At 43.3% G+C, this 13,078-nt stretch overlaps 1 protein-coding gene across 4 annotated transcripts in view; it reads left to right on the forward strand.

Moving 5' to 3' along the window:
* Positions 1–12,002, forward strand: part of TXLNG (taxilin gamma) — a 53,981-nt gene extending 41,979 nt beyond the window's left edge. For 3 of the 4 annotated variants that reach the window (XM_023249424.2, XM_045051314.1, XM_045051313.1), the window contains 3 exons: positions 5,418–5,510; positions 7,780–7,875; positions 9,008–12,002. In XM_023249424.2, the coding sequence (XP_023105192.1) occupies positions 5,418–5,510; positions 7,780–7,875; positions 9,008–9,322 (504 nt within the window). In that variant the 3' untranslated portion in view covers positions 9,323–12,002. Of the gene's footprint in view, positions 1–5,417; positions 5,511–7,779; positions 7,876–8,050; positions 8,133–9,007 lie in introns of all 4 variants that reach the window. The other variant, XM_045051315.1, reaches the window with a different exon arrangement.
* Positions 12,003–13,078: the final 1,076 nt, after the last annotated feature.

The raw sequence follows: 13,078 nt of genomic DNA on the forward strand, positions 1-13,078 counted from the left end.
AATTATACAAAATTGCTGGTACTTCTTTGACCTACAAAAATGGCAATTTCATATAGTTGAACCTAAAATCTTTAGAATTTTGTGCGGTGAGCACGTAACAGGCAGTTTTAAAAACTGACTGTCAACCACCATACAGTTCTACTCCTAGATAGAGCTGTGGAGGTGGTGGTTTTCATGGGGGTCCTTCCTACTTTTCTTTCTTTTCTTTTTCTTTTTTATTGTTTGTTTATTTTTGAGAGAGAGAGAGCACGAGCAGGGGAGAGGCAGAGATAGAAAGAGACACAGATTCAGAAGCAGGCTCCAGGCTCTGAGCTGTCAGCACAGAGCCCAACACAGGGCTTGAACCCATGAAGGGCGAGATCATGACCTGAGCTGAAGTCGGAGGCTTAACCGACTGAGCCACCCGGGTCCCCCCTGCTTTTTTCTTTTCAAGTATATGATAACGTTATTGTTAAGCATAGTCACCATGCTGTACATTAGATCCTCAGAACTTACTCATCTCCTAATTGGAAGTTTTTGCCCTTTGACCATCATATTCAGGTATCCCCCTCCCGTCAGCCCCTGACAACACTATTCCACTTTCTATTGGAGTTCAGCTTTCTTAGATTCTGTATGTAACTGAGATCATACAGTGTTTTTTCTCCATCTGGCTTATTTCACCTAGCATAATGCCCTGAAGGCCCATCCATATTATCACAAATGGCAACATTTCTTTTTTTTAAGTGGCTGATTAATACTCTATTGTGTATATGTACCACATTTTCTTTATTCATCTCTTTGTGGGCACTTAGGTTGTTTCTTTATCTTGGCTATTTTGAATAATGCTGCAGTGAACACAGGAGTGCATAGATCTGTTTGAGATAGTGATTTCATCTTCTTTGGATATACAGTATACCTGGATGTCAGATTCCTAGATCATATGTTGTATTTTTAATTTTTTGAGGAACCTCTGTACTGATTTAATGGTGGCTGCACCCATTTGCATCCCCACCAGCAGTGCACAGGAATTCCCTTTTCTTCATACCCTTGCCAGTGTTTATTATCTCTTGTCTGTTTTATAATAGCCACCCTGACGGGTGTGAGATGACATCTCATTGTGGTGTCGATGTGCGTTTCCCTGATGAATCGTGATGTTGGAGCACCTTTTCATGTTCCTGTTGGCCATCTGTGTGTCGTCTTTGGAAAAATGTCTATACAGGCCCTCTGTCCATGTTTAAATTGGACTATATTTGTTTTTTGCTATCAAGTTATATGAATTCCCTTAGATATTTTGTATACTAACTCTTATTGGGTGTGTGGTTTGCAGATATTTTTTCCCATTCCATAGGTTGCCTTTTCATTTTGTTGATTGTTTCTTTTGCTGTGCAGAAGCTTTTTTAGTTCAGTGTAGTCTTCACTTACTAATTTTTCCTTGTGTTGCTTGTGCTTTTGGTATCATAACCAAAATTTCCAAGACTATTGTTGGGGAGTTTTTTCAACCTATGTTTTCTTCCAGGAGTTTTATGGTTTTGGGTCTTATGTTTAAGTCCTTAATTTTTGTGAGTAATGTAAGATAGGGGTCCAGTTTTCCCAACGCTATTTATTGAAGAGACTGTCCTTTCCCCATTGGGTATTCTTGGCTCCCTTGTCAAATATTAGTTGACCATATTTGTATGGGTTTATTTCTGGGCTCTCAGCTCTGTTCCATTGGTCTATGTCTCTCATTTTATGCCAGTAGCATACTGTTTTGATTACTTAGCTTGTAGTATACTTTGAAGTCAGGGAGCGTGATGCCTCTTTGTCCAGCTTTGTTGTTTCTCAAGATTGCTTTGGTTATTCTGGCTCTTTTGTGGTTCCATTCGAATTTTAGGATTACTTTTTCTATTTCTGTAAAAATGCCATTGTGATTTTGATAAGGATTAAATGTAGATGGCTTTGGGTAGTATGGAAACTTTAATTATACTGACTTTTGATCCATGAATACAGGGTATCTTTCCATTTTGTGTTCTTCAAGTTTTTTCATCAGTGTCTTAGTTTTCAGCATGTAGATCTTTCATATCCTTGGTTAAATTTATTTCTAAGTATTTTCTTGATTTTGATGCTATTGTAAATAGGAGTTCTGGTTGTTTTTTTTCTTTTTGGTAACAGTTTTTTGGTGGAGTCTTCAGGATTTTCTGTGCATAAGATTGTGTCATCAGAAAACAGATATAATTTAACTTCTTCCTTTCTGATTCAGATGCCTTTTATTTTTCTTGCCTAATTACTTTGGGTAGGAATTCTAGTACTTGTGTTAAATAGAAGTGGTGAGAGTGGGCATCCTTGTCTTATTCTGATCTTAGAAGGAAAGCTTTAAACCTTTAGCTGTGGGTCTATCACATATGGCCTTTATTACGTTGAAGTATGTTCGTTCTGTACCCCATTTGTTGAGTGTTTATATCATCAATGGGTGTCGTATTTCGTGAGATGTTTTCTCTGTATCTATTGAGATGATCGTATGGTTTTTCTCCTTTATTCTGTTAATGTGAAATATCACGTTTATTGATTTGTGTATGTTGAGCCATCCTTGCATCGTCACTGGGATGAATCCCATTTGATTTATGGTATGTGATCTTTTTAATGTGCTTTTCGATTTGGTTTGCTAGTATTTTGTTGATTGTTGAGAATTTTTGCAAGTTTATCCATCAGGGATTTTGGCCTGTAGTTTTCTTATAGTATTCGTATCTGGCTTTGATTTCAGGGTAAATGGTGACCTTACATAAAAAAAAAGTTGGGGAGTGTCCCTTTTCTTCCGTTTTCTGGAAGAGTTTGAGAAGAATTGGCATTCGCTCTTTTTTAAGTGTTTGGTGGAATTCATCCATGAAACCATGTGGGCCGAGGCATTTCTATGTTACTTCCCTATTTTCCAACCCGGACCCCTTAGTTTTGTCCTAATGCAAACCTTTCTTGGTGTTTGTCTTCTGTGGAGTAAGGCTAGCAGACGCTGCCTCCCCACTCAAAGAAAAGATAGAGAAAAGACTTCCTGTGTCTTTATGGACAGGTGAAATTAGGTATTTACCTATAGTTCACCCTTTTCCAAGTAACTAGATTATATTCAGTTGAAGAAAGTATTACCTATTTTATTAAATAATAAACCTGTTTTAATGTAAGGACTCTAAATTAGTTCCAAAATGCATTGATACATTGAGACTGCTGTGAATCTTTATGACCACCTCTTTTTCAATGCTTTTTGTCTTCAGGCCTGTTTTACAGTGTGGTGATTGATACTCATTTCCTATGAAGTTAGACTAACTTTAGAGTGAAAATTCAAGAAGTCTTTTGAACTTCCCACTATAACTTAGGATTGTGGTAGATTACTTCTAGGAAATTTGAACCCCTTATTAGCTCCATAAACTCTGCTGTCCGTGTAAGTGGAGAAGAGAATTGATATGGAAAAGGTATATAAAGTCTATCTATGTACAGCTTTGGAAAATAGACTTGAAAAAAATTTTTTAATACTTGTTTTTGAGGGAGAGAGAGAGAAAGAGCGAGCGAGCAGGGGAGGGGCAGAGAGGGACACAGGATCCAAAGCAGGCTTTGCACTGATGGCAGAGAGCCTGACGCATGGCTCGAACTCTAGAACTGCAAGATCGTGACCTGAGCCAAAGTTAGACGCTCAACTGAATGAGCCATCCAGGCGCCCCTGGAAAATAGACTTGAGTGTGGGAGTCCCTGCAAAGCACCAGAGGACCCTTCTGTGAAGCTCCCAGGCAGCTCTGATTCTGTTGGACTGTTCTCATTGTAACTTCTGTTTGCGGTCTGTGTCACCCTGGGTCGTGTTATCTGATTATTAGTTTCCTTTGCTGTCCCGTCTTCCTTTTCCTAGTCCCTAAATGTGGCTGTCCTTTCCAAGAGTTGGTCTCATTCTGTGTTCTTACCATGTCAGTTTCCAGCATTTGTTGAGGATAGAGTCGAATTGGTGTTTGTTGACCCATTGTTCTGTAATCCAGGCATGTAAGGCCAGGTGTGATGGTAGTTGCCACTTACTAACTACCCAGTGTGGGCCAGCATTGAGCTCTCGGATGGGACAGTCTACCTGGATGTTGCATCTTCAGTAACAGTGGCTGTGGGGGTGCTTGGGTGGCATCGGTTGAGCACCCAACTCTTGATTTTGGCTCAGGTAGTGATCTCAGGATCAGGGGATTGAGCCCTGCGTTGGGCTCCGTGCTGAGCATGGGGTCTGCTTAAGATATTCTCTCCCTCCCCCTTCCCCTCTCCTCCCACCCCCCCACCCCTCCCTCCCTCTGCCCTTTTTCCTCCCTCTCTCTCTCAAATAAAAATAAAATAAAAAACCAAATAGAATTTTTAAAAAGCTGTGAACATGCATTTTAAGCTTTTTGAGATTATACAATGCAATAGGGACATTATTATGGTCCTTACAAGCAGGGTAGTTTCCAGTATTTAAAGTGTACTTTGAGCCATGGTCCTCAAGACCCAAACCGGTCAAAATCAAGTAAGTCAAAAAACCCCATCCCACTGAATTCTTTCTTTCCCCACCAAACCAATGCTTCACCTTCTGTTTCATTTTCCTGTATATGTTAAGGAAAGAGTTACCCCTTTTTTTTTTTTTTAAATATTTATTTATTTGGGGGGAGAGCATAAGCGGGAGAGGGGCAGATGGAAGCGGGCTCTGTGCTGACAGGCTGACAGCAGTGAGCCCGATGTGGGGCTTGAACTTAAATGGTGAGATCATGACCTGAGCTGAAGTCGGATACTCAACCGACTGAGCCACCCAGGTGCCCACCTTTTTTTTTTTTTTTAACGTTTATTTATTTACTTTGAGAGAATGAGAGCATGAGCGGGGGAGGGGCAGAGAGAGAGGGAGAGAGGATCCCAAGCAGGCTCTGTACTGTCAATGTGGAGCCACACACGGGGCTCGATCTCAAGAGCCACGAGATCATGACCTGCGCCGAAACCGAGGGTTGGTTGCTTAACCAGCTGAGCCACCCAGGCGCCCCTGGAAAGAGCTGTCCTTGATACCAAGCTACGAACTGTGCAGGTGATGTTCTAAAAGAATGCTCTTTTTCCAAGGACAGTTTTTCAAATCTAAGGAGAGGGAGTAGTTCGGGAACAGTTAGTTGTATGAAATTTGCAGTTCTACCAACCACAGCAGTTTTTATTATAATTGGTGGATTGGAGCTAGTAAATATTTGTGCATTTTAAACATTTACTTCTAAAGATGTTTAAGTCCACGAAACTTGCTAAGTTTCAGTGGATCTCAGTGGGTTATGGAACTTGAGCTATCTCTGTCCAGCGCCCGAGGGCTGCTTTGTGTCTGCTCTTCCTTCTGTCACTTATAACAAGTAACTAATGCTTAAACATAGGATGTTCTTTTGGAAAGTCTTTTGGGATTTCAAATGGTTTACCTGGAACTCAGAACATTTCATACTTTTTTTCTGTAGCTTTCTCTTTATATGGATAAGTTTGAAGAATTCCAGACTACCATGGCAAAAAGCAATGAACTGTTTACAACCTTCCGGCAGGAGATGGAAAAGGTATTTGCGTATTTTTAGTAGAATATTACGTAAAAGGGAATTAGTAGAAGAAGCTATGTTAAGCATGATCACTGCCTGGACGAGCTGATGCCGTTCTGGTACAGTCTTCATTTGCCCTGTTCTGATCCTCTAGTGGCATCCTGTGTGGTCGTTTTGCCCTTGGAGTGGTAGTCCGTGTAGCTAGTGAGCTCTGTGCTCTTAAATACTAGCTTTATTAAAGTGAATTCCTCTGTCAAATACAATTTGTCATTACACATAAATGGTTTCTTTTTTTGTTGTTGCGTCTTGTTTTATTCACTCAGGTGACACCCCACCCCTCCTTCACAAAGCTCTGTGTTTTTGGAGATTTTTTAAAGACATCCAAGCCCAGAACACATTTTGGTTGGTTGATTTTATATATATAGATATATTTATATATCTATATATATATATATTTTATTTATATATATATACACAGAGGCAAACACATTTATGTATATTTTTATTTATATATATATATGTAATCAATATATATGTATATATATATCAGTGTTTCCACCTTTTTAAAAAATTTAATTATCTATTTTAAGTAATCTCCACACCCAACATGAGGCTTGAACTCTCAACCCCAACATCAAGAGTCGCACGCTCCACCAGCTGAGCCGGCCAGGCGCCCCAGTGTTTTCTACATTTTTAGCTTTTCGTTTTCTTTTAACTATAACCCCACTGAATTCTTTCTCCTTCGTCCAAACCCTTTCGGTCTTCGGCTTCGGTTTAATTTTCCTGCCCACATCAAGGAAAGCGATATCCTTGATACCAAGCTGAGAACCAAAATATATACACATATATCCCTAAATCTGTCCATTCATTCTCCTTTTACGTGGCATATTCCCCTTAAAATGGGTCCTTGGAAAAGGGTGGTGGGTTGGAGACCAGTACGGCGGCGCCTGGCACTTTATGAGCATTCGGTGGGTGTGTCATGACTGTGACTGGACCGTGTGCAGTGGCGGGGAGTGTGTGCTCCAGGCAGCGTCCCGGTCCCGTGTAATGTGACTGTGGACAGGTGGTTTAACCTTGCTGTGCCTTCCTCATTAAAAATAACAAAAATCCCTATCCTCTGTAAAGCCGAGTAATTCCGACAGTACTTGGCCATGTTAAGCGCTCAAATTACCGCCTTCGGGTATTTTTAGACCCGGTAATCTAGGGAATTTGGTGAGCGGTGGATCAGTTCTGCCTGCCAGTCCTCCCAGCTGGGGCTCAAGTTGAGGGGTGCTCTTTCTGCACAGCGTGCGCCCGAGCACGCTGTTCGGGCAGAACCGTTTAAGACGGGCTCTCCAGTCGCTGTTCTCGCCACTCGTGGCTTGGAGATCACTGTCGGTCAGCACTCGACCCCGGTCTTCCACGAGCTCTTCGCATGGCCTTTGTCCCACTCTGCGTGGTGTTCGTTTTGTGGGTGACAACCCACCGCCCCGGGCATTGGCTCTGTCATACCCTTGTTTCCCTTAACGGCGCCTGGCTCAGTGCCTCAGCTGGGGTCAGGGCTGGGGCACGGTCAACAGGACATGAAGGAATCTCGAAAACGGGACTCATTGACAGGCGCAGATAACTCTCATTGTGAGTTTCTGAAAACTGGGTTCTTGTAGTGCAAGCTTAAAAACGTTCCCCTTATTTTTGGAGCCATTTTATTGTTAGCAAAACCTGAAGTCGACCAGTCTCGTGAGGTGTGAGGATGCTCAAAGCTAAGGATGAACTACTTTCATCCTTCTCTCTCACTGGAGTGCTCGCGAAGTTACGCTGCCGATAGTTCCAAAACTGATACGGTCTTGGGGCTTGCGGTATGTCACTAATTCTTCTTTGCGGGGAGCTGTAGAAACCCCTGTGCTTCCAAGAATCAGATGAATTAGTTTAATGAACAGAAGACTCCTAACGTGGACATGTTTTTGTACAGTCTGGGGAGGAGGTCTCTCAGCTGGATTGAGAGACGCACTCCAGCCTAAGCCGAGAATTCAGTGTGGTGTCTGACCGCTTCCTCCATGTGCTGCTGCCTCTGAAATCGAGGAGATTAGATTTGTTTGTCTCATAATGTGAAACCCCTACTTTGGTTCCCGCTGCTGCCGCCCTAGATGCTTCTGAGATCAGCTCTGCCGCCAACAGACGGGCACAGCTGTCAGCTGGGCAAGGCAGGTGCAGTGACGGGGGCGGGGCGGAACAAACTTTTCTGTGGTGGGACAGGGTGTACGGCTAAGAGATGGAACTTAGAATTTACATTTGCAATTGTGTTGATTGCCAGATGACAAAGAAAATTAAAAAACTGGAAAAAGAAACAATAATATGGCGTACCAAATGGGAAAACAACAACAAAGCGCTTCTGCAAATGGCTGAAGAGGTGAGGTGGTTTCCCGTGAGTAAGGTGTGTTTGTAGTCATGGGGACTCGTGGAGCTCAGGCCCTAACAGGGCAGGGGGTGTGTGGGGACACCACGGCCGGAGTCAAGGGCTCTGGCCAGAACCGGGGGCGGGGGGACGGCTTCGCAAAATCTGCAAGTGTCTTTCGGGGTTGTAGGTGGGGGGCCCCGAGGGAGGCCTTAACAGATTACCTACTACCCGCTCTGTCGGTCCAGGCTTCTGCTGGAGATCGCCAGAAGGTATGTGGATTTCGCTTTCTTCTACGGGAGTCAGTTCTCACACTGGAACTTGCCTCAGATTCCAGCTTGTTAACAAGCTTGGTCTTAAGACCAAGATGGCTAGGTTCCACCCAGAGTTCGGTTCACTAGCTTGAGGAATCAGCCTTTCAAACCAGTCTCCTGGGGCTGCCGGTGCAGGGCCCACCTCCAGAAGCACCGATCGGATCTCCTGGTGCGGGAGTGGAGTACAGAGAACAACTCCAGTGCCTTTCTGCTTTTTTTCCAGCCTTGAATCTTGTTCTCATCTAACAAAAGAAACGTATGTAGAAATGAGTCGTTTTCTGTTTTTAATCAGGCCTTTAACTTTTTTTATCTTTAGCTTTGTGAGGAGTATCTTGAATTCCCTTAATTGTTGATCGCTACAAAATGTTTTTGGTTTTTTTTAAATTTTTTCAGTGTTTATTTTTGAGAGACAGAGCGTGAGCAGGGGAGGGGCGGGGGGTACACAGAATCCGAAACGGGCTCCGGGCTCCAAGTTGTCAGCACAGAGCCGGCCACGGGGCTCGAACTCAGGAACAGCAAGATCACGACCGGAGCCGAAGCCTGATGCTCAACCGACTGAGCTACACCAGGCGCCCCGCAAAATGTTGTAAAAAGTGGATTTTGGATATTTCGGGACCCTAGGATAACGTTAACCGTGTTAAATACATTTGGTGCCTGTAGCTAGGTATGTAGTGAAGCTGGCTAGATGGTTAGGTGATGCTTGAGGAAATGGAGCCCGTTCAAGAGGGGGATTAAACAAGTAGTTTCTGACGGGGACGGGACTCCGATTTGTTCACATTTTGTATCCCGTAAACTGTACTCCACGAGGTCACAGGAATCATTTTTCCTTACAGAAAACTGTCCGTGATAAAGAGTACAAGGCCTTTCAGATAAAACTGGACCGGTTAGAGAAGCTGTGCAGGGCTCTTCAAACGGAACGGAACGAGCTCAACGAAAAGGTGGAAGTCTTGAAGGAGCAGGTCTCCGGGAGGGCTGCAGGTGCGGACCTAGCACTGCCTGGGACGCAGCCCTGCGCTGCCCCGGTGTCCCCCAAGGAGCCGAACACTGCTTCTGAAAGCGCCCCGGGAGTCTCCCCGGAGGCCGTGCCCAAGGCAGCGAAGGAGAGAACGGCCGTGTCCGCCGGGCCAGGTATCGAGTCTGTCGACTGAAATGAAGTATGATCACTGTATCGAGAGCTATATTTTGTGTATAACTTTCTGTTAGTAGTAACTATTGGTTTTGTGGTGAAAATTTTCTTACTTTTTCTACCATATCTGTATTTTCTTAGAACTACTGGACTTACGTGGTACAGGAGGCTGCTTAGCAGTTTTGAATAGTTTTCCTTCGATACGTTTTCCTCAGCCGTGTTGCACATCTGCCTCATTTCCCTCCATTGGAACGCATGTGACCATTGCTTTGTCCTATCTTCCCTATTTCTTGCACAGAATTATTCTCATTTCACTCGAGATGGGACCGATCATTACAGGGGAACTTTGTTCTGATAATGGTTCCTTGGTGTGAAAACCATATTCATTTAAACATCCCGGCCCCCCGATTAATATTACTCAAAAAGAAATCAAGATGATTAGCTTTGTCTTAACGGTCCATTTAAATACCAAGTAAAAATAAGGTAGGGTTGGGTCAGAAACCAGCATAGCATCTTTGATTCAGATTAGCTTTTTGATAATATTTATATCACTTGACAAATTGACATGGCTGCAAGCCTCAAATTATTCAAAGTTTCGGCAGATTATGTACATAAAGGTGTCACTTTTAAAATAGTATATACAGGCAAATCATCAGACAAACAGGCTTAATCTTGTGACTAAAAACAATCCTACTGCTTCGGTTTCAGGTTAGAACTAGAACCAGTGTTTGAACTTGGACCACCTAGACACTTGGACCGCCGTGGAATATGGTCGTTTGTTGGCTTTGTTTGGGATTTGGGTGCACATCCTCCACTTCCCGCAGAAAGCAGCCACTGGTGGTTGTCATTTTAAGCCGGGGAGGGTTCAATTCGCGTGTAGCTTTCATCAAGCGGAAGTCCCTCCTCTGCTGCCTTCTGGCTACTTGAAATTTGGTGTTCATCTAGTTGCGTGAATCCCAACAGCAGTTCTCCAGGTTTTTAAAAAGGGAATTTTAATTGTGGATCATGCTAACCGAAACATTTTATTTCCAAAACAGAAAAGACTGGAACTCACATTTTTAACTGTGGGAAGACTTGGCAGAGAGTTTTAAGTAGTCAGGATCCATTACTTAGGCTCTTGGTGTGTGGCTCTACCACCCCCTTTTCTTACTGTCTTTTAAGAGAAAGCCAGTATTAATTAATCTAGGTCTCTGCAATTGGCTTGGACTGGGGGAACTTGCCCTCTGAAGCATGTCACTTCTGAATTTGTTCAGCTTTCCTTTGTTGTTAATCATGTTGAGTGTGGCTGAGTTATGCAAATGAGAGGTCAGGTTGCACCATGAAAGCTTGGACTTTGATTTGCATTGAAAATACTTTATGAAATAAAAAGGCTCTACTAGAATGGATGCTCTAGCACATTCCACTGAGCACAACTATCAAACTGAAATTGCTCACTGGACTGAATGAAGTTTGTTCTGTCTAGTTAAAAAGGTTTTCTCTTTAAAATTGTAAAGTCCTGTCACAGTCCTAGTCGAAACTGGGTTCAGAGAATCGAAAGTTGTCTAAAGGAAACTTCCACCCTTGGTCATATGAAATCGAGGGGTCAGACAGTGGAGGAAAAGAAAAGCACAGAGCACATTCTGTCATTACTGTCAAAAGGAGTCAGAAGCAAAAACAAATACCCCTCCTCCAACGGCCTCTTCTTATAAATACTCCTTTCTGCTACTAGATGAAATGTTGGACTCGTTTCCCCTAGAGGAGATGAAGGTATATATCAAATATAATCTACTTTGAAATTAGTACTAATGATATTTCACAAGAACTCTGCTGGATGTACAGCTCTTACTGTTGAAGCCATTTGTGTAGCTCACCACGTTTCTTTGTGGTGCTTGTCCTGTGTGGAAGATGTGAATCTTGGACCTGTTGCATATTTTCAAGGGCTTTATAAAGCAATGTGATTAACAGTACTTGGCCTGCTGCTTTTGGCTTACTATGTATTTGTAGCTAGATGCGATCACGGTATTTCAGGGAGGTAGATTCCGCTTGGGATGCACTAGGTGTCCTTTCAGAATCTTGCCTCCCCTTACCCTGTGAATCAAAACAAATGGGACCCTCTGAGGAGATCTCCTCCCCACCCCCAAGCTGTCACCTCACCAGCTCAGTGTTGTGGCTTTGTAGCACGCCCTGTGTCCACCATATTCTAGAACACTGTAATGCTCTTAGGCTGGTCCAGAAAAGGTTTAAGTGTCGAATTCACTTCAGTTGCATTTGTTGCACCATCCTGGGATCTTGCTGTGTATTATTTCTAGTGGCGGTAGACTCCAAGGAGTAGAGAATACTTGGATCATGGACCATTTCACCCTCAGACTTGTTAGGAGTACATTTCTTGGTCTTGAGACCAGTGTTTTTTTAGTTATGTATGCAACTGCCTTTATTACACCTGGTTATCACAATTCAATTCTCAGGTGTTGCAGAAAAATCTACCTCTTTCAGACTGTAGATGGAAATAACTGTGAAAAAAAAAAGATGCAGAGATCTTCTAGTTTGTGCTAAACACACTGCTTTATTTTTTACAGCCCACGTCTTTCATGAGGATACGAATTGTTCAGAGGCAGTCTTGTTTTGCTTTTCAAAGACATTTTGTAGAGATTTTTCACTAATGTGAATCTGATTTTATCTACTCGATTCTGTATAGATGAAGTAAATATGTATGATAAATTTAACGGCTTCTCTGTATTTTGTTCCCCATGTGTCTAACAATGTGTCTGAGGATTCCAAAGACAGCTGTAGATAGTTGGTTTCTTAGGCCTTGGGAGGGATGGAGACTGGGTGGAAGCCTCACTTCGTGTGGCAGGCCTCCGTGTGTACCTTAGCTTTGACTCTAGAAAAATCCTAGAAGTTTAGCTGCTGTTGAGCCCTAAAAAAACAAAACGGTGCATTTCTCCAAGCCTTGACTGCTCCTAGAACATTCCAGGGTGTACCTATTTGAACAAGAGAATTAGGTGTAACAGGCAGAGAAGGAACTTTAATTTTTGACAGAGTCAGCATGAGTGGGAGAAGGGCAGAGAGAGAGGGAGACGCAGAAGCCGAAGCAGGCTCTGAGCTGTTGGCTCAGAGCCCGACATGGGGCTTGAACCCACCAGCCGTGAGATCATGACCTGAGCCAAAGTCAGACCTTAACCGACTGAGCCACGAGCCAAAGTCAGACGCTTAACCGACTGAGCCACCCAGGTACCCCAGGAACTACCTAATTTATGAAGACGAGCAAAAAAGTACTTAAGCACATACAGATATAAGAGGGGCCAGCAAACAAGTCAGGTGTAGTAATTATTTTAGACTTAGTAATTATTTTAGACTTAACAGGCCACAAAGTCTTTGTAAAAGTCCATTTTCGTTCTTTTAAACAACCTTGTAAAATTAAGCGTAGGGCGCTGGGTGGTCCAGTTGCTTAAGTGTCCGACTTCGGCTCAGGTCATGATCTCACGGTTGGTGGGTTTGACCCCATGTCGGGCTCTGTGCTGACAGCTTGGAACCTGGAGCCTGCTTCGGATTCTGCGTCTCCCCCTCTCTCTCTCTCTAAAATAAACATTTAAGAAAAATGAGGTGTAAAAACCATTCCTAGCTGGCAAGTCTTAACAGGTTGGGGAGGGGGGCGAACCTGGGTTCGTCCGCTTTGCTGACCCCTGCCGTGTAAGCAATCAAGCTTTTGTGGGGGAGGGGGTGGGGAGACGTGGAAGATCAGGGTAGTTCTGGGTTTACAAGTCTATCGACCACGAACACACCTACCTTCTCCCTACCT

The sequence above is a fragment of the Felis catus genome, chromosome X, assembly GCF_018350175.1.
Source record: "Felis catus isolate Fca126 chromosome X, F.catus_Fca126_mat1.0, whole genome shotgun sequence".
Classification (NCBI taxonomy): domain Eukaryota; kingdom Metazoa; phylum Chordata; class Mammalia; order Carnivora; family Felidae; genus Felis; species Felis catus.